Raw genomic sequence first — 21,099 nt, 5'->3', positions numbered from 1 at the left:
AAAAAAAGCTGAAAACCACCAACAAAGGGAGAGTGGGTGCTTAAAGTTCTTTTAAACACTCACACCGACTTTATTCCCCTTTTAGATGTCAGAGGATGGGAGGGAGGACCAGGGCTGTAATTCATCTTGATTTGCTTCATTGTCCCACAGTTTGCAAACTATAATCCTGTATAATTTCAGGAACAAGCAGGTTTAGAATTAATGGGTCAATATTATTTAAAACAAAACACAGGGAGCATGACCTTTGCCTCAACTACATATTGGTCGACAAGACTCAGGAAACTCCACTCTAACCTCTCAACCCCTGGGCTCTTTGAGAAACTAAAGGGCTATGGTTATTAGAAATGGTCTTTGTTTCTTTTAATGTCTTGAAAGGATTTGGAAATAGTAATGTAATATAACATGAAGAATCTCTCTACTTAAGCCTGGAAGATAAACGTGGAGGCCTAAATATTTTGAACTGGAGGTGTTTCCTTGTAAACTTATTATTGATGTATTCCTCTTGAGGGGAATGTATATATACTGTACATGTATACATACACTCATACTTCTCCAGAACGATTTACTGGATGTGCAGCTCTCCCCTCCCCCAAAAGAGTAAACTTGAGACTCATTCCAAGCTAATGTACTTTCTAAATTTCTTTCTCCTTTCTTCTTTCCCTCTTATATTATTTGCTAGCAATAATGGAATCCTCTGGGTTTAAGCCAAACAAAAATCTGGGAGACAAGTCCAGACTTTGCAAGTTTTTTTTTTTTCCCCTGAGAGTGTCTTTTTTTTTTCTTTTTAGTTTCTGATGAATGACTATAATTTATTTTTACCAAAATTAAATAAGTACTGCTGCCTTGTGTATTTAACTAGGCAGGCAGAGGGAACTGGTTTGTTTAGGAAGCAGTGACTAAGAAACCCTGGACAGGTGACAAAGGAGGGCAGAAAGAATCCAGACCAATTTGTATGCAGTATATTTTACTCCCATGAAATAAAACACATTTTTTTCATATTTGCTGAAAAGTAAAACAATAATATTGTACGAAATGTTATACACAGGGTAGGTTGTACATAGCAGTTTCAGAAACATCATTGCATCCACCAGAGAAACTATTCTAAAACTGATATTCACACATTTTTTATAATAATAATATGTTAGAAACATACAGTGTGGCATTTAGTATATACATTCCTTTGCTCGCAAGCGAAAAATCCTAATCGCTTCTGTATAACATGCTTTATTTTAAAGCCTAACCTTTAAAAACACTGTTGTGATATTACTAACAACTGCTTTTTATAAAATTAATTTGACATTTCGATATATATACATCCTTTCAGTCATTTTAATGTTAACAATGCTAAACTTAAAAAATAACAAGCTTATAGTAATGTTAAAATGTCATATCCAGTCAAACATTTGTGTGTGTCCTTGCAACTGTTGGAAATACTTTTAGTGAAAGATGTCAAACTTGCGGAAATTCCTTTGAAATCAAAGGAGCTTTCTTTAATTCAGTGGTTTCCTTTTCTTTCTGTCTTCTCTTTCTCTCCCTTTCTTTAGCGCCCACGACCTTCTAGCGTAATCCCCAGTCTTTCAAGGGCAGAGCTGCCCCCTCCGGCACGGTCCTAGGATCCCGGCGCAGTGGGCGCGGCTCACACAGGCCGGTCCACGGCGTACTGGCAAGCACTCAGGTTGGACGCCGGGTTCTGCACGCTGGCGTAGCCGAAGCTGGAATGCTGCTTTGCTTTCAGTCTCAGGCTGGCCAGGCTCGAGTTACACGTGTCCCTATAAACGTACGGAGGAGTCGGCGGTGCGTAAGGACAGGCGGGCGTCGGCACCGCGGAATTCAGCGACGGGCTGCTCAGGTTGTTCAAGTTATTCAGGCTGTTGAGGCTGGAGCCCGGGACGCCGGTCACCGCTGAGGGCACCATGCTGGACGACATGCTCATGGACGAGATGGAGTTGGGTGGGGAGAACATGCTCTGCGACGACAGGGGGTTCACGTTCATAGAGTTGAAGAAAGGGAAGCTCTTGGTGGACAGGGAGGCCGACGTGAGGCCCTTGGCGGCCCAGTTGTTGTATGAATAGCCCGGGTACATGTCATCGTAGGGCTGCATAAGCCCGTTGAACTGCGGCCCAAAGCCATTCTTGCAAAGCTCGGCCTGCTGGTTGCGCTCCCGCTTTCTCCATTTGGCCCGGCGATTCTTGAACCAAACCTGGGGGTGGAGGGCAAGGGAGAAAACAGACGCCACAGTCCAGATTAGTAAAACCTTGATCCCAGAAGACACCAGCGGCCACCCTCCTCGGACACATCCATCCTCGCCGCCACTATCCCCGCCCTGCGCCCCAAGCTGCCGGAGCCCGGTCCAAACCAGGAAGGCCCGGCCGGCTCAGGCCTTCGACTCCGGGCTCTGAGTTGTGCCACAAACCCCAGCCCAACGCCTGGCGGCCTGCGGGTGGCTTGTACACTAACCCAGGCCCTCCTCAGGGTCCAAAAACACTTACTGAAAAATAAACGCGGAGCTGTGGGCTCTCGGCCCAACCCTTCCCCGTTCACCTTGCAAACTTGCTTGCATTCCAGAGCCACAGACTCAGTGGTGTGGACAAGGGGCTGGGAGGGCACCAGCAGCCCACGCTCTCTCCATACAACTCCCTCCCTTCTCGTATCTCCACTGCCGCCCACTACTCCACGGAAAGTGCGCTCTCAACAGGCGCCAGGCCGCGACCCCCTTCCTCGCCTATCAAAACAACCAAATAAGAAGCAAAAGATCACCTCTCCAACAGCTCATTAAACTCCTCGAGCTAGGCGTGTAAATCTCCGAGACCCCAGAACTAGTCTCTCTGCAGCCTTCCCCTTACTTCGCTCCGCTCCTTCACACCCTCCACCCATCCCAGGCCAGGCCCGCGCGCTGGGTGCCGCTCCGACTGGCTGGGCCCACCCAGCCCGGGTGCTGGGCTTTGCAGTCGGCTGGCCAGCCCCCACCCACGTCCGGTGTCCCCGACACAACCCCACTCTCAATCCACATCGGGCCCGCCGCCGCCCCAGACGGCGTCTTTTGTGTATTGGAGCGAGGCCTGGCCCGAGATTTCCGAGTTGACACCAGTGATGTTTCACATTACACATCTCAGCCAGGACCAGCTGCCTAATCCGCTTTTTTCCCCCCTTTTCCCTTTCATTCTCGATTTCCTTCTTATCCCCCTTCCTCTTTGCACCCGACTGCTATAAAAAGCACGCCTCACTCCCCACTTGGCTGGACAAGCCGCGGGTCTGGAAAGAGGCTGACGGAGGGAGAGAGAGCCCAGCGCTGCGGCGGCGGAGACTTGGGAGGGACTGCAAAAAAGCCGGAGGGGTGGGGGAGGGCTTTTCCGAAGGATTCCAGAGAACCCACAGATTGTGCTCTCATTTTAATTACTTGCCATTTCTACCCTGGGCGGTCTAAACTTTGCCCAGGCGAGAAGAGTACGTGCGAGACTTGTTCCCCAGACGCGTAGGATAGCTAAGGAAAGACTGACCTTGCGCAAAAACCACGCGGCCCAGGCTGGAGCGCAGCTCTGAGCAGTTAAACTAAAACCATTTCCAATTTCACCCCGGCTCTTTTATCCACCAGCATAGCCTCATTCTCTACACAGATGCCACCTAGAAAATGCCTTCGTTGCCTCTGTTTTGGGAATGCATTTTGGTCTTTATTCATTTCATCATTGCTATACAGTGTTTTCTTTCCGTTTTCTCTGCTGTAATTGGAGGCTCTATTTTTCTATCCAGAGCATTTTTTTTTTTAAACAGCAAAGTCTCTCGACCCTGCTGTGTATTTTTTTCTACTTCCAGAATCCTAACAATCTTGGAGTTTTCCACCGACCAGCATAAACCAGGATATTGCTACTGGGTAATTTATCTGTTAATTTTCACCAATCCATAAAGTACAGAATTGCTACAAAGGTAAGCTCTTTCTTTAATAAAACTATTATAACTGGGAGGAAGGGTGTGAGTAACAATCTCCTGAGAAAAGATAAATAAACAAAACCGTAAAGTCTTTCCTCTTTTTTCTCTTTTTTTCTAAGAGGACTAGCAGAATAGGAGTTGTGTATTAGAACTGCTTCCGCAGATCACAAAACAAGGGAATAGGGTGTGGGAGAGATTTGAATGGCAGAAAAACTGCAAAGACCGTATAAAAGGGCAACCTGAGCAGAGAAAAGGCTGGGGTAGGCCAGGAGTGAAAGTTTTCCAAGAAGAACCAACCCTTGAGTGTTTCAGGCGGGTTTTCGTTGTTAAAAGGGCACAGGTTGGAGCCTGTTCTAGGTTCCTGGCCGGGGAGGGATTTTATTAGCTCTTGTCTGGTGAAGCCGGGAACACAATACCCTGTGCAGGGGAATGCACGCGGCCCAGTTTGGGAGGGCGCTGGGTGGCGGCCTGTGAGCCGGTGTGGCTCTGGGCTTTTGCGCCAGGCCTGCAGCTGGCCTCAGAAGGGGGAGCTGTAACCTCGCAACTGGGGCCGCCGCGAGGCCTTCTGCCTTTGCAGAAGCAGCCCCCCTCCAACCCTCCCGGGCGGCGCTGCCTTCCACACTCCTCACCCCCATCTCGGTCTACAGTGCCTGCATCTCTTTAATGCCTACCCCACTAGTCCTCCCAGCCTCCCTGCGGGCTCTTACCCGGACTCGGGCTTCCGTAAGGTTGGTCCACACTGCAATTTCTTCGCGCGTGGACATGTCCGGGTAGCGGTTCCTCTGAAAAGTGGCCTCCAGTTCCTGCAGCTGCTGGCTGGTGAAGTGAGTCCGCTGCCGCCGTTGCCTCTTCTTCTTGGACGGATCTTCGGCGCCAACGTCCTCATTCTTTCCCTGCTGGCTTTTATCTTTCTCTGAAAACGAAAAGCACAGAGGTTCCCGTCAGCATGCCCACCTGCTACCCGCTAACCCCAACTGGATCAGGCGCAGAGGCCGGGGAAGAGCGAGGCTGCCTGGCGGGGAAGGAATGCGTGAGCGGCCGATCCGGGCTGCGAAGAGCGCTGCGTCTGCGGGTTGTGCAGATGTGAGTGTGGGTGTGCGCGCCGCATCTCCTCCCCTCCCCCAGCGCCGCACGTTTTATTTACATGTTTATCTCACTGAGACGGCACATTCATTTTTATAGCCTGTGCTTTCAAGTATATTTATACGCCTCTGCGCGGACACACCAAATCTCTCGACACAGCCTCAAGCGCGCGTTTTACACAACCCTCTCCCTCTCGTAGAAAGCTCAGATTTCGATGCAGTTTCGGAAGGCTAAGAAAAGTAAACTTTGGGATTCGGCGAGTCACTCAAGTTCCTCCGCCCTTTAGAAAAACCGCCTCTTCTTCTGAGGCGTAGTTTCACAAATATTTTTTTAACAAGTGGAGCTTCTTGGGAACTGAAAGCCGAGAGGGTAACAGGGGCCGGGGTGGGAGTGGGGATGGGGGTCAGGGGGCCCCCTCTGAAAATCCTCTAATGGGGATGCTGAGATTTTTGTGACCCAGGAAACAGAAGGAAAGTCAGGATAGGAACAGGGAGGGCAGCTGAATGGCCGGCTTGGTTCGCGCCACCCCAGCCTGGAGGTCGAGGCAGAGCGAAAGGGACGCGGGGTCAACAGAACCTGGCTCCGGAAGTGCTGCGGGGAGCAAGCTGAACGACCACTCCCACCACGCCTCCCCCTGGAGGGGCCGACTTCCTTGGGGGCTAGAAGTGCCGAGCAGCGCCGGGCCGCAAGGGGCGGCGCGGTGCCTTACCTGCGGCCTCGGGGCTGGAGGTGTCGGAGATGGTGTGCACCTCCAGCCTGTGCTTGGAAGAGTCCAGGGAGCGGGTCTGACCGGGAGTCAGGACCGAAGCCATGGCCAGTGGCTGGGGATGGTGACAGGAGGAGGACGAGGAGGCGGCCAACAGCCTGGTCCCTGCTGCTCGGTGCTCCAAGTACAGCGGGCCTTTCATGCAGTTCATGGACGAAGGAACGCGTCGCCCTACTAGTCCTGGGCTGCCGCCCTGCGAAGCCCCGTGGCTGCCGCCGCCTGCTCCGCTTGCTTCGCGCTCTAGGCGGGGAGTTTCCTTGCCGTGGCGGCCGCTGGCAGAGCCAAGGAACACAACCCCCGCTGAGTCTTCAAGCCGAGCTGCCCCAGTCCCCTTCGGAAGGCTCAAGCGAAAGGGTCCGGCGACCGAAAGTCAGTGGGCAAACGGAGACATGAGGATGTGGGTAGGAGAGCACAGCTCGGAGCGTCTTTTGGGAGGAGGCTTCCAAGCTCCAAAGCGAAACAAGAGTGGGCAAAGACCCCTTTCTTCCCTCCCTCCCTCCCCCAAGTACCCCTCCAATAAGGAAAGCTAACGCCGATCGCGCTCTGCCCGCCCCTCGCGCGGCAGCCCTGACAGCGAAGTGTCAAGAGTGACAGGGACAGGTAGCTGATATTAGATCTCCGGCGGCAGCGGCGCGGGCCTCTAGGCGCACCCTCCGCGGTGCCCACACGCACACCCCCTCGGGCTGTAGAGCTCGAGCCCAGCTTCGCCGCTGCTCAGCTCCCAGCACCCAGGCGAACGACTGACCAGATCTGCGGCTCCAAGCTTCCCTGTTGGCCTAACATCTTAAAACCAGAGGCGGGCTTCCTGATGCCGAGACGTCACTCGGCAGCGGCCCTCCCCAATCCTCCCCGCCTCTGCCTCCTCCCAAACTCTTCGCGGGCTGGAGTGACGTGGCTCCGCACCAATCAGAAACCCTCGAGACGCGGCGGAGGGACAGTCCTGTCTTCACCTATCAGCTGTTCGGGGCCGAGCTAATAACTCGCCTTGCCGGCGGAGTCTACACCGGCCGACTCCCGGGAATTCTGCTCCGGCCCGGCCCAAGACGATCCGGCTTTTAGTTTGGGCGGGGAGGTGGAAAGATGGCTGGGAGTAAAAGGCTGGGCAGAAAGAAGCGGAAAGGTCGAAGGCTGAGAGGTACAAGGATCAACAAGGCACCCAGCCCTCCTTCCTTTCGTGTCTCCTTACATTAATTTCCAACCGAGAGGTGTTTTTCTCCCCCTGTGTGGAAAGGAGATATGCTGCTTAAAACTAGAAAATTTTAAAAACACCCAACAAATCATCTCTCCGATCTTAAATTTTCCAAACAGTCTGTCAAGTGAATGCTGCGGCGCTAATCTGAAAAAGCTTTACTTAAATTGCAAAGAAGACATAGCAGGGAGAAGAGAGGCTAATAAATTAGAAATCGAGAAGCAAATGGACCTGTCAAAGGAAAATTGCTTTGACTTTAAGCGAACAACTGTTTGGTGGTTCACTCTGGATTTATACAAGAATAAAAAGTCGCCTCAGATCACGTTCTCTGTAATGCTTATTAGTCCCCAGACAGAAAACATACAATAGAATAGAAACCCTAACCCAGCACTTTCAAAATGCTGAAAGCTTATCCATTCTACTTAACGTGTATTAAGACACATATCCTAGAGCTTTCAAATTCCTTATACACTGTATTAAGCTCATCCTAACCCGAGAGAGAGCCATGCTTTAAATTTGACTCTCTTGTTTACTTTATTATCAATCAGATTCAAATCCATAAAGCCTGTAGAATCAACAACCTTGAGCTAATTACGTATAAAATATGCTTTAATGAATTTCCATACAATTAAGAATGTTGCCAAATAACCAATTTCAAGGATAATTTTTAAGTCATTTTCTATTCCTAGGGAGCTCAAGACTGTCTTGAATTGTTAAGAGTCTAAGCAGGCAGAGGCAGTAGGTTGTAGGCAAAGGGCAAAAGCCTAGGGAAACACTCAGCTAGGAAAAACAAATCCTTGTACATTTATATAAAACAAAAGAGAAAAAAAACACTTTGGGGACATCTAAATCTTTACAGCACTATTTCCAAAGAAACTGAAGAAGAAATCCAAAGATATCATTCAAAATAATTTGTGAAAGTCCTTTTGTCCTCTGGCTTAGGTCAGCTAGAGAGCACAAACTAATCTCCCCTGGGTTTTTGCATTGGCGATTGCTTTATTGTGGAGTTAGTGTTATCATCCCTCAATGTGTATTTGTTTGACATTACAGTCAATGATTTGCAACACGAGCATGAGGTATCTTCAGAAAACTCCCTTGTCCTTGTTCCTAAGATTGGGAAACTTATTCAGTCTGGGGCAGAGTGGATGAAGCAGACTACAAATATGTTTGTAACCCATGTGTCTCTCCTTTGCCCTGCTCCCACTCCCCAACCCTATCTGGAACTCCTCCCCCATGTTAAACATGCTTGAGAGTAGTCCAAAGAACCAAGTGAGAATTCTTTGGTCTCTCTTCACAAGCATCATCCCATTTTAAGAAGAATTTAGCTATAGGAAGGAACTTTCTTCATAGCAAGCTTTAAATCAGCATTTCTACTTTTAACCTTTCATTCCAATTCACCCCATTCCACACGTACACACCTGCTCAGAGCAGAACAGATCCCCATGTGACAGGTCTGCATTAGCTGAGGCTCACACATCCAGCCATATTAGGTCCTGCAATCTTATCACTAAATTATACATATTACATAAGCAGCCTGTTGGTAAAGAAGGTTAAATTAATTTACATACTGCTCATTATCTGGTGCTTAAATGACGCATTTTATCCCTGAGATTTGGCAGAGAATCTCTTTCTCAGACCCCACAGTGTTTCACTGAAGACAGTGCTCTTACATTTGTAGTGGTTTTTAATCTGATAAGACTCTAATTTGCTTAAGTCTTTTAAATAAAGGTTTTAAATGTTTCTAGCCATTTTCTTATTGAATTTCCCCTAATTCCTCCAAGATCATAAAGTATATGTGTAAAGTAAATATTTCCTCCCATTGCCCAGCCAGTCCATGACCTATAACTAAGTCAATATGAATCAGCTCTTTTCTGCCCATGTTTACTAATCATATTCCAGTATCTTCTTTAAACCTCAGCATAGTTGCTATCCCTACAATACCACATGCTCAAGGCTTCATTTCACAAAACAAATCCATCACATCAAAGTATAAAAGGTTCTCCTCCATAAGGAGCATACTTTCTGCCTTGCTTTTTCACAATTCAAACTCTGGAGCCACAGTTTTTGGTGGAGAACCTGAGTGGTTTTCAAAATGCCTTACTCAGGAGAGTTGAAAAACTCCACAGAGATGTATAGATTTCTAAGCCCGTGTCTCATTAAATCCATGGAAGTTTGATTTAATCTCATTGGCTCCATTGACTAACAGAACTTTATGGCCAATATACACATATGAAGGGCCTAAACCAGCCTCTAAAGTGGGTGAAAAACCCAAGGGCAAGTGGCAGTTCCTCAGAGTGCCAAATGTGGGAGATGTCGGAAGTGCTAGTGATCTTCAGGTGGCCTAAAAGCCAAAAAAGATAAGGAATCTTAAATTGTATTGATCCATTGTAACATCAAGTGGAGAATAAATTATTTGAAGAACTCTGGTTAAGTAAAAACAAAATCATATATATTATGCATGTATCTATTTATAGATAGAAATGCTCATACATAATACATATACCTCTCCCCAACCTCCTCAATCCAACTGAGCCAGGGCAGTATTTCTTTGCATTTTTCTGGCTAGAATTTCAACTCTCTTCTAATCTTCTAATCACTTCACACACTCTGAGGTTGGTCAATACCCTTTCCAGGCCCAACAAAGTTCACTCCATGTGTGGCAGGATTATTCCAATGTGAAAAGTTGGGGTGAGGAAAAGCAAGTGTGTAGTGGGGAAACAAGAAACAATTTTCGGTGAAAACTGTATTGGTAGTAGGCATTTTTTTTAGATTTAATCTACAAAAAACCCCAAACGTTGTGGTGCACAGGTGTACACGTTTAGGCAGTACAGATAAAAGAATTTGAAATAAGGAAATCTTAGGCATTTTGTGAGTTCAGCTCTACCGTTACCAGCCTCCTTCCCGCCCCTACTCTTCTTTGACTGGTTCTGGAAATTAGTGTGACTTCGGCCTCCATTACAGAAATGGTCAATCCAGGAAAAAAAAAAAAAAAAAATCAGTGCAGTGGTTTCAGGGAAGCTGGAGGTGCTGCACTGCTGCAGTGGGGGAGAGAACAGGAAGCCCAATGAGGGTTTGGGTTTTCCACTCAGAAGACATCAGGAATCGCCTCAACTGGGTTTTCTTAATTATTCTTTCAAAGAAAGACCCTTGAGGAGGGAAATGTGTGATACGAGGTCAGGCGTGTTTTGAGCTGGTATTTGCCATCGATTACTAGTCTTAAGGTCTTATTTAATTTCACGCTCTTTAGTGTTAGTTGCACAAAGGCCCTCTGGCCATCACGGCGAGATGGGTCGGGCAGCGCCGCCAAACTCTTGGTTGCAGCGGCCGGGACGCGAGCTGGGACACAGTGAAGCGACTCACGATTTTTGGAGAAAATTCTATCCTCAAAGCTCACATGAAGATGGTTCAGTTAGATGTCTCCTTGCGCTGTCAGGTGGTAGAGGGCTAGGAGTCTCGCTCAGGTCCAGGCCAGCTCAAGGATGAGGCCAGCAGGAGTCAGCTCGCAGCCACATGACAGGCGCGCGTGCGCGTGCGTGAGAGAGTGTGTCTGTGTGTGTGTCCGCGCGCTAGCGCGCGAGCCTGCGGTGTAAGGCGCAGAGGTCAGATGGAGACCTTGCACCTTGCCCGAGAAATGGTTCTGCTCCCCTTTTTTCCTGGCCTGGCTTTTTTTCACACACAAATCAAGCTAGAAAAGGCCCCTTCGCCGTCCTCCCCAACCCCGCCATCAAGCCAAAGCACCCAGAAATTAAAGGTTCTGCCGTCACTGGTTTCTCCCTGGTCCCTAAATGGAAAAAATAAATAAATAAATAAATAAATAAATAAATAAATAAATAAATAAATAAATAAATAAATAAATAAATAAAAGTGCAGGTTTGTAAAAAGGGGGCGGATTCTTTTTTTAATCAAAAGCCTGTAGAAGTACTGAGCAACATCCACCCTCTCTGGGTCTCCACAAATGGTAACCATATTTCTGTCCCCCACAAACCACTTGAAGTTTGGGGTAACTGGCTGGGGGGTTCTTTTCACCCGCCAGTGTTGGGTGAAGAGGAGCTGGGGATTAGGGGAGGAGCGGGGAGGGGGAGAGGGGCTACTGCAATCACTAACCCACGTGCTGTAGAGCTTTTGCACATTAGTCTGTTAGCACAACGGGTTTATTAGGCGCTCATTTAATTACGGAAGGCAACTAGGCGTGGAAAAGTAAAATAAAGTCAATGGTATACTTGTGCTTGAGGGTAAAAGAGGGATAGAGAAATGAGACTGAAATAAACATCAATGCCTAGGTCTAGAGAGATGGAAGTGGCAAAGGACTAACTAAAGTCACTTAAAAAATTGGATTAAAATACTTCTCTTCCTATTTTTTTCTATTTTCCGTCTCCAGCTCATGTCCGTCTCCCTTTCTATTTCTCTTGCTCCCCTTCTTTCTGTCTTCCCTCTCCCAGACATGCTGGTAGCTAACATTCAGCATTAGTTGTCATGGTGACCATAAATCACATAAATCCAAAAATACCCACCTATAATCTGAGATGAAGCTTTTATTTCCCTAGCGAAATAATATTTTAAAAGCTGTCAGCTGACCAAAAAAAAAAAAAAAACCCACCTCATTGTAGTAACCCAAGTAATATATTACTTCTAAAGGTTTAAATTAAAATGTCAGCCTGTTAAAAACATTCTGGGAGAATCTTGGGCACTCTTCATGTCAGATCCTCACAATGAAGTTGGCTCCATCACTCTTGATCTCTCTTTAACACATATACACAACTTTGCACGCTCTCTCTCCTTCTATTAATTTCTTTCTTCCCATCCCAACCATCTTGTCCTCACAGATTCTCTGCCTTTGGTTGTAAGAGAAAGGAGTCTCCGTCTAGATGAGAAAGAAGCTCAATCCTTTGCCTGAGCCTTCTGAGGACTTGCATGTTGGTCCTCTGTTATCAATCGCTTCCCTAAATGAAAGATGGGTGCCTTGGGGAGATAGGTGCTGGTCAGGGCCACGATGGGGGAGTCTTTCTAGAGAAGTTGAGAAGAAAGAAATGCAGAGGGAAGGACTGGTGGGGGAAGACGGAGCTGGACAGCCAGGTTCTGTGTTTAAGTCTAGCCCAGGAAAGGTACGTATACTCTCCCACTTGTGCATTTTTCTCTTGAGAGGAAAGTTTCCCATGTGAAGACCCTGGGTAGGGGGCGGAGAAGAGGGTGGCGGCCGCAGTCGGGGCTTTTGTCTTCTACCTTGGGCTTGTTGTCTTTTGCCTATCTTTGGATTACAGGGTATTCGCCTAGATGAAGAGCCATTAATTACCCATTCAGTCAATATTAGGAAGACGACAAAGCTTTTTACATAGGATTAAGAAGACATCAGATTGTTCCATTAGTATATTCCTGCTCACGAATAAGCTTTCGTTATACATTTCCTTTTCCCCCGAGTCGCTCTGACAACTGCTGCATATATTAACAGCGGGCGGTGCGGCATAGCAGCCGAATCAGCCTTGCGAAACTTTGAGCGCACACCGCGTCGGTACCGAGGAACGCGACCCGTAAAGACGCGAACGGGGATCCGCAGGAACTGACTATCTTTGGACAATTTCCTGTTTGGGGAACAACAACAACAACAACAACAACAACAACAACAACAACAACAACAACAACAACAACAACAACAACATCACCAAAAGGAGAAGCAACTTCTGCCAATAAGCTGAAGATCTGAAGCGGGGTGGGGGTGGTGGCGATGGGGGTAGAAAAGAAAATGGAAATCTCTCCTCTCCCATCTCCCGGCTTCTTCAGACCTCACGCCCCTCTGGCACGCCCTGGTCTTTTACCCCGGCTTCGCACTAAAAGCCCTCCACCCTTTTAAACATCCCCCTTCTTTCTGACCACGCTCAGGCCCGAGAGCCTCCCCCTCGCACCGCCATTTAGCATTTTGCTAGAGGTGGTCTGGGTTGCTTTTGTTGGTATCCTCGTTAGCATTAAAGTCGCTTCCGAACGGCGAAGGGAAACCGGATGATTTGCTTGGGGGAGGAGGGGGAGGCATTAGGAATCCATGCAGTATGTGCTTGGCAAACATTTGGTGATTGAATGAATGGCTCTGCGGCCACAAAGGCGGCGAGGGTTACCCCCGCTCCTCTGAAGAAGACCGGGACCCGACTGCTGCCGCGTGAGACGGTGTGTCGCGGCTGGAGTCTTGGAGTCCCTGTCCTTAGGGAAGAAAGCCTGCGCGCACCAGAGGCCGAGGTTGAACAATTTCAGCCCAACTGCTTTGCCAAACCACGTAAAAATTAGTGGCGTAGCTGAGGGAGGCCGGGCGAAGGTATCGGCCCCAAATCTGGTCCCGAGGCCAGCGCCGGGACCGACGGACCGCAGCTGGGTCGATTACAGCCCCAAATTTACAGCCACAGCCCTGAAACTTTAAAGGTGATTTACAGGGGAGGCTCAGGCCATTCTCTTCCTGAAGGTCAAGATTACTTTTCGTGTTTCTCCAAACGGAGGCTCCACTCAGGACACTCAAAGCAAGGAAAAGCCAAGGACGTCTGTTCAAAGGGAACTTCTCAGCCTGCCTTCTGTCTGGGGGAATCCTGTTTAACTTACCAACTCTTCCTCTCTTCACTTGCCATCCTTGCCATCCTTCTCTCAAACTCCTTGCCTTAGGGAGTCTTCAGGCAACTTCCTGCCCCCCAGTCATTTCTGGGTTTGAGCCAGGCTGTGGGTCATCTCAATGGGTATCAAGGGCACGGAGACTTGTTTGGGAAGAGAGGCAGATCTCCCAGAGATCGATCCTGTCAACTCACAGAACTTTTTCAATATTCAAGGAGGACATGGTGTTTTGGGGTGGGGTTTAGGAGAAGGTAGTGTCTTCAATAGGATATCAGGGACCTTTTCAAAAATTGCATGTCATTGTAAATATTTTTTCTTTTAAAAAGCAAATAAAAACTATTAAAAAGTTAAGGAGAATAATCTCTCTCCCTTTTTCTTTTAAAAATTATGCTGTGGCTAGGAGTTTGCCTATTCTGTAAGTTAAATTTACTTACTACAGCTTTGTCTACATTTGTGTGACATTTTTGGTCTACTCGATTCCTTAAAAGCCAATAAAATCAAGATTTTCATAATTTTCCCCTACCACGTGTCTCTTCTTAATTAATGGCATTAAACGTGTTTGGGCAGCAGTTTTCATCTTCAGTCCAAAAGGCAGAAAACAGACTACTGGCAGTGTAGGGAAGAGCCTTTCCCTGCACAAAAATAATCCGGGCCTAAAAGTATTGATTAAGAAAATAATCGTTTATTATTTCTAGCTCTTTGCTAATTATCAAAAGCGAACTCCTAGGGCCACCTGCTCGGACGGTGACAGGAGAGGACAGGACTCCCTGGCTCCGCCACTTCTAGCACATCCAAGAGGCCCCCATCCCACCTCAGGCTTCTTTTTTCCTCGAAGGGACCCTAGTCACGTGGAGGCCACCTGTTCTCAGAAGCCATCCCTGGGGTCAAGGAAACCCTGGGTGCGGGTAGGGTTAGGGGTATGAGACATTTTGCGTCTCTGGGCTCCTAGCGCAGCGAGAAACGCCAGCCTCGGCTGGGCGGCGGCCAGCCCGCGCTGTGCGAAGCGAGACTGGGGAGCTCCCCTAGCCTGGCCGGAGCCAGGGCTGAGCCCGCACAAAGCATTTCCCCCAGGAGTCATCGCTGCTCTTGATTTTTAACCATATCCCAAACATGCTCCGGTGTAATAATTTATTTTTACGACCGATTATCAAACAGAAGAAGAATTTAACACAATCTTAATGACAGAAATCACCCGATGTTATCTCCGTGTGGCCTCATTTAACCCCATGGGGTTAATCCCGGACAAGTGAGCGTTTAACTGGCCCAGCGGGAGGACTAGCGATTTTGTGCAGTGTCGAGGCCATTCTGCTCCACACCACTTTAGACGTTTTATTTCAACAAATGATGCTTTTCTCTCAGATTCACTGGGAAGCCCAATGCGGGAGGCCTTTGTTTTCTTCTCGGTAATACGGCTTGTTTACTTGGCGGGGGTCCCAATTCGCCCCTCTCTAGCACACATTACATTTGTACCCTTAAACTTTAATCCGGAAAGAGGGGGTTAGGGATGAGGGCTGTGGGGGGGTGCTTTATCTCCTCACACTATCAAAGGTCAACAACATTCTATAGGCACTTAGTTATTAAGGAGCCTGGAAAACACAGAGAATAGAGCAACAGTAAATTTGAGTTTTTTCTGTATTCCAAAGGACAGGTTGTCCCACTTATCTCTCTCTCTCTCTCTCTCTCTCTCTCTCTCTCTCTCTCTCTGTCTCTGTCTCTCTCTCTCTCTCACACACACACACACACACACGCACACAACTAAAGGACACATTTCAATTCAGCAAAGGCCTGTGCGGGGATTGGAGACGTTAAGTTCTACTCGAGCCTGCAGTCTTTGAGTAGCAATATCCCTTGACTCGTCCAGCGTGAAACAAGACAATGAACCACACTACCAAAACCTGAGGCCTTGGAACCAGCACAACAGGTAGGTTCGCGTCGACAGGGGCAAACTCCATTCCACCCTCTGCTGCTGAGCGCAGTCGCTGCCCTCAGGCTCTGCAGGGCTGTTGTCAGCTCCCCCACCTCGCTGCCTGGGCGAACCTCCGCCAACCTCGCTTGCTGATCTTCCGCGGTAAACCCCGCACCCACAAGCCTGGGCGGGGCGCGACCAAAAGCCGCCGGGACGGGGTGGGCCCTGCTGGTACTGTACGCAGTGGGACGTGGTGAGCGACAGAGGTCGCTGTTGGACCACTTTTCCACCCCAGCTAGAGGCACCGAGGTAGTTTGGGGTGTGTGTAGATCAGGCCACACATCAGATCATAAGGAGAGAGCGAGAAAGAGCGAGAGGGAGAGGTGATGGGTCTCAGGAGGGTAGTATAATTTGGGGAAAGGAATTAACGTTGCTTGGACGGCTGCTTCTCGTCCTACCCAGAGGCCAAGTGTCTTAAGTTCGGAGCAGGCGCGCCCAGTCTGGCGGCCTTGCCTGCGTGCGTCTCACCAGAGCCCCAGAGGCCCGGGGGCGGACGCCAAGCGCGCGGCGTGCGCCTCGCTCCTGGCCTTACCATAGGCGCTGGGATGCAGCCGCGGGAAGAGCTTGCTGGTGGCCGCCTCTTTCCGGCTCTCGGGAGAGTCCGTGAACTCGATCTTTTTGATTTCGGAGTCTTTGGAGAAGAGGCATTCAACGGCCGCCGGCTGCACGCCTGGGCCACGCGCGCCCGCCCCACGTGCGGGGAAAGAGAGGCCCCAGACGGCGGCGGAATGTAACAGGGGTTGAGCGGGGTGGGAGAGGGAGGCAGAACAGAGGAGAAAAAGGGACAAAGAGCAAAGACCCAGTTAGAGGAAAGAGCGGAGGACACTCCAGTCTCCCGGACCCTCTGGCAACCCGGCGCAGGGCGGCGTACCCTCACCGCGCCTCCCTGGCTGTCAGCGGCTCCCCCCGGGAGGAGGAGGCCCGGGGCTTCGAGACGCGGCGAGCGGCCCCCTCCCTACCCACAGCCCCCCGCGGGGAGAGGCTGCCGGCGTCCTGGTTCTGATTTCCTTCCTGCCCTGGGCGGCTCCTGCGGGAAGCCCCCCTCGCGCGGCCTCGCCGCGGGACCTGTGCCCTCTCGCCGCCCTCGCGTGGCGCGGTCTCCCGTCGGGTGACCCTGGCAGAAGAAACGACTCTTACCTAATTGCACACACGCCGACACTAACTTGCGACAGTTGGTCTCCATTCCCCGTTATCTACAAAACAGAAGAGAAAGAAGGCTGTGAGAGTCGGCGGCAGGCAAGCGCGCAGGGCTCAAAGGAGGCTACCTGTGGGGCAAACAAATTCAACACTAGCTATTAGGCGCCTACTCTGTGCTAGGTTTTAGGAGTGTTTCTCGGACTTGACAGCCTCTGGCTGCCCAGCCTCATCCCCATCCTAGCCCTGGTCCAGGACATCTGAATGTTTACCAAGGGGCGGGATCGGCCTCCAGAGTTGCAGCGAATGGGCCCAGGGGCTCTTGGCCGATAAAACCACCATGTTCTGGGAACTTAGGCTGTGGAACTATCCACAAGAGTGTCTGTGTAAGGGGTTAAAAGCCCGTCTGAACACGAGGACAACCTTAGCAGATACAAAATTTAGGGATGAGTGGAGAGGACTTTCTCTTTGGGGACTTGTGTGCGAAGGCCAGCACAGTGCTTGTTCGTTAAATGGAGCTCAGCAAATATTTATAAAATGCCAGAAACAACTTGTCCCTGTCCTAGACAGCAATTCTCGATTTTCTGTAATTCTGAAACACACAGGACTCCAAAGCTCTCTGCCTGTGGTGCTCCAGGAGTGAGCTGGCTTCGGGCCTCTCATCCATCAGGAGCCACTTTTCCATATTTAGCCACACTTTCCCCTGGAGATACTCACCCAGCCATTTATTTACCCTAAAGTATGATTTAAGATCGCCGAGCAGGGAAATGGGGTGGACCGAGTGAGACTGAGGAGAGCGAGGCAAAAGTCCCCGGAGGGTTTACCGCTCGCCAAGGACAGAGAAATAGCTCCGAGGGAATGGCTTCCCCAGTACTCCCCCTTCTCCTCCCTGGCAAACCAGATCTTTTTCAAATTTCTAACCAGAGCGCAGCGAGCCAAGCGTTTAACGCGCGCCCCCTTCTCTGCCACGGGCAAACCGGGAGAGGTGGGTGGCGAGGGGCTCTGTCGGGGAGGGTAGAAGAGCCGTGGCTGCTTTAAAGACAGAAGAAAGGAAAGAAGGTCCCAGCTCCCCAGGCCCCTTGGATCACGGCGCCTGCCTCGCTCCACGTTAACCAGGGTACGCCGGCGGCGGGAGGGCCCACCTCGCTGGGGTCCAGGGCTGGGGTTGGGGGCGGGCGTTGCCCGGTTGTTCGAGGGGCAGAGGCTGGGCAGGGAGCTGCGGGGTTTGGCTCTTGACTGAGTCGCATTTCTCGGCTCTCGGCCTCTCCTGGTAGGAGCCGGGCCGAGGGGCCTCTGGCCAAGGTCGGTGCCTAGAAAAGGGGCTGCCCCGCGCGGCAAGCGTGGGGATCCAAGGGAGGGGACAGCCAGGCGGTTCCCCCACCCGCTAGCGTGGACGCGGGCGGGGACTCTGCTGATCCTTGCAGGCCCGGGCGCCCAGAAGTAGCAGTTTGGCGGCTCCAGATTTAGTGATTCTGCAGTAAAATCACAGGATTAGTCCCTGATTGAGATGTCTGTTCGTGAGATATTACAAAATTCATTATCACAGCTTTCTACTAACTCGATATGAAGTAACACAGATGGGATTTTATTAGTCCAGACTTCAAATGTTTACTTATGATAATTTCAGGGGAAATTTGCATGTCATCATCATTTCGATAATCTTTTTTTTCTTTTCTTTTTTCTTATTTCTGAACTGGCTGCATTATTAGCTTTGCAGATGGTAACTGCAAATAGTTTTTATTTTTTAAAATAATGACATATACAAAAGAAAAAGATCCAGTCGCTCAGCGTAAAGTCAGTCAATTATTACACATTCTCCCCCTACTCCCAAGGTTCAGTACTGAAGACCAAACAAAGCAACACAAAACAAATCTTCAAGAACTCCTCTCTAAAGACTGAAAATAAGGTCAAGGCGTGTTCCTTAGCTTACTCCTACGTGTCCTTGTGATTTGTGGATTTATTTTGCAGTCAAAATGAGTCCTGAGACCTGCATTTTTTTTTTTTTGCTTCATTTAAAGATCAGGCCTCCTAGATGAATTGACTCTATATAACTGGGGAAGATAATTTTTAAGAAGGGACCTCCAAGTCCTGCCTGCTGATCCTTAAACTTGCCCTGTCAAGACAAGTCTTACAAGACAAATTTGGCTGCAGGATTTAGGCACTGGCTTGAATGGCTAATCTCACAAATTAAGATGAGCAACTTTTCCTGTTGGATAGTTGTTCTCACCCTAAAAGTTCATGTCCTGCTTGGAATGTATATATATGCGGCAATCTTGTTTTGGCCACCTTGAGTTATCTATTGTGAGCTTGCTAAAAAGCACTACACAGCTAATGGAGCCCGCTGAACCTCTGGCTAGGGCAGACAAATAGAAGGAAATAAAACAATTTGCTTAAAAATAATTTCTGTTGATTGTCATAAGATGAAATTGCTGGAAACAAATACAGTCTTAATAATTCCAAATTCCCTCGCATTTCCCTTCTTTCCATTCACATTATTACCGCATAACAAAATCTTTAATGGAAAGTTTAAAAATAAACATGACAAGAACATATGTTTTAAGTGAACTGAATTAGTGAGATTAGTCAGTAAATTAATTTGCAGTGGATAATCATTTAAGGAAATTAAAATGCTGCTTAGCACAGTTCTGTATTTTACCAGTTTAAGCCTTCTTTTAAACCAATTAATATTGATGCTTTAGGAACACTTGAGGACAAACACGCTCAACTTGAGGAACAAAGCACCTGAATAATTTAAGTGTAGTTTTGCTGAGGTAGAGTAAAACAGTCCATAAATGAAGTAGCTATTTAATTTTTAGGGAAAGTTTGATATTTGAAGCCTTGTATGCTTATTTTATGTTACATCAACAAAAATCCTCTATCTATATTGCTTAAGTGCTTTGTTTCCTTGACTTAAATGGCATTTGAATTTTAGATGGCTTTCCTCCAAAATGATATTAAAAGCATCTTTAATTATTATTAATGGACTAAAAAGAATGCAAGAAAATCTCTCTAAATCAAATTAATATTTCATAAATTACTTTAGAATGCGTGAATTCCGTATATTATTTAAATTTGTGATAGTAAAAGTTTTTTTTAAAATTTTAGTTTACTTTAAGAAAAGAGAAAAAAGATTTCTAAATTGCTTAGGAAAGTAAAATCGTTAAATTGGAATAAAAAGAGGAACATATTTCTCTGATTCAGAATCATAATGTTTTTCTTACTGGACAGTCAGAAAATAGTCCTCTTCCCTGCACACATTTAAAATGTATCTCCTGAAGTGCAAGATTGGAGTTGACTGGTAATCAATTTAAGGGATTTATAATCCGAAGTAATTGTGTGAGCTTGGCATCCAGGCCTGGCTCCCAGGTAATTCGCTTGGGCCTGAGAGGTCACTAACTGCCAGTTAAGATGGAAGCTTTTTTTTCCAATTGATAACAATGGGAAGGGGGCTAATCTTCCAGTAGCTGAAACTTTGTACCCGGCCCTTTATCTTGAGAATTCTAATCCTCAATCTGAGGATTTGTCCCTTCAGCGTTGGCACCAAGATTTAAGGGAAGATACCTCGTTTTAAATGCCAGCCATGGCCTCGCTTCCCACTCGACTTCAGCACCCCATGCATAGATTGTTAGTGTCTGTGACTGGGACGAAGGGAACGGGGCTTTGCAAGGTCTGTTTGCCAAGTGCGTTACCTAGGGGGAAAGGCAGCCCTAAGAGCCACAAATCACCTACGGCGAAGAATCTCCAAAGTGGAACAAATTTCCAAACTCGCATTATCTCACATCCCTGCGGGAGAGGGGGCCTCCACTTACCGGCTACCGGGAGAGAGCGGCTGTCTCCGCGTCCCGCCGCGTCCTGGAGAGATTTCCAGCGAACCGAGGCGCGGGCTGCACCGCAAGCGCCCGAAAGCCGGGCCCGAGAGTACTGCTGGGCTCCGGAGGGTGCCAAGTTCCGAGGGGGTCTACGGGTCCGCGGCGGCCTCCGGAATCTAGCCGTCACTGGCAGTTTCTTTCTGCTCTTCTCCAGCTTTCTCTCCCGGTCTCGCACTCTCTCTCCCCTCCCTCGCTCTCATCCCTCTCTCTTCCCTCAGCTCCGACTCGGTGTGGGGAGTGACGTGACGTCAGCAGAGATTCCACCAAACTCCACTGCACAGTGGCGGGCGGGCGGGCGGGCGGGCAGCCGAGCCGGCCGCGCGGCGGGCGATCAAGGAGCGAGCGCAGCGCTCGGGCGAGCACGGGGGGGAGCCAGCAGGGGCGCGAGACGCGGGGCAGGGGAGGGAGGTGGAGGCCCGCGGGCGGAGAGTCGGGAGCCAGGGAAAGAGCCCGGAGAGCGAAAGGAGAGGGAGTCGGGCAGGGCGCTTAGACAGAAGCCGACTGAGCAGGAGGCTCAAGCACGCCCACTGTGGAAAGGAGGACGGGAAGGGAGGATGGGAAGGAGGAGAAGAAAAAGGAATCTGCG

At 49.0% G+C, this 21,099-nt stretch overlaps 1 protein-coding gene across 2 annotated transcripts; it reads right to left on the bottom strand.

Annotated features, from left to right (window-relative positions):
* Positions 1-947: 947 nt before the first annotated feature.
* Positions 948-20,720, bottom strand: PITX2 (paired like homeodomain 2). Of its 2 annotated transcripts, XM_010981091.3 has the most exons (4): positions 20,454-20,720; positions 16,648-16,703; positions 4,632-4,837; positions 948-2,200 (listed from the first exon to the last, which is right to left on the bottom strand). In XM_010981091.3, exons 2-4 carry the CDS (start codon positions 16,691-16,693, stop codon positions 1,637-1,639), a joined length of 816 nt encoding a protein of 271 aa, XP_010979393.1. In that variant the 5' UTR covers positions 16,694-16,703; positions 20,454-20,720; the 3' UTR covers positions 948-1,636. The 2 variants fall into 2 exon arrangements, with proteins under 2 accessions (XP_010979393.1, XP_010979394.2); XM_010981092.3 differs by lacking the exons at positions 16,648-16,703; positions 20,454-20,720 and adding an exon at positions 5,717-6,564.
* Between the last annotated feature and the right edge of the window lie 379 nt (positions 20,721-21,099).

This window comes from Camelus dromedarius, chromosome 1 (genome assembly GCF_036321535.1).
Source record: "Camelus dromedarius isolate mCamDro1 chromosome 1, mCamDro1.pat, whole genome shotgun sequence".
Lineage (NCBI taxonomy): Eukaryota > Metazoa > Chordata > Mammalia > Artiodactyla > Camelidae > Camelus > Camelus dromedarius.
The sequence above is the reverse complement of the archived record's forward strand: the minus strand, read 5'-3'. Positions and strand labels throughout refer to the sequence as shown.

Bases quoted from the DNA above. Each gene is read 5' to 3' on its own strand.
- PITX2 (XM_010981092.3), bottom strand. From the start codon at position 5,924: ATGAACTGCATGAAAGGCCCGCTGTACTTGGAGCACCGAGCAGCAGGG. The intron at 4,838-5,716 runs GTAAGGCACCGC...TTTCGTTTTCAG, and splicing joins CTCCAGCCCCGAGGCCGCAG to AGAAAGATAAAAGCCAGCAG. The intron at 2,201-4,631 runs GTAAGAGCCCGC...CTCCACCCCCAG, and splicing joins TTACGGAAGCCCGAGTCCGG to GTTTGGTTCAAGAATCGCCG.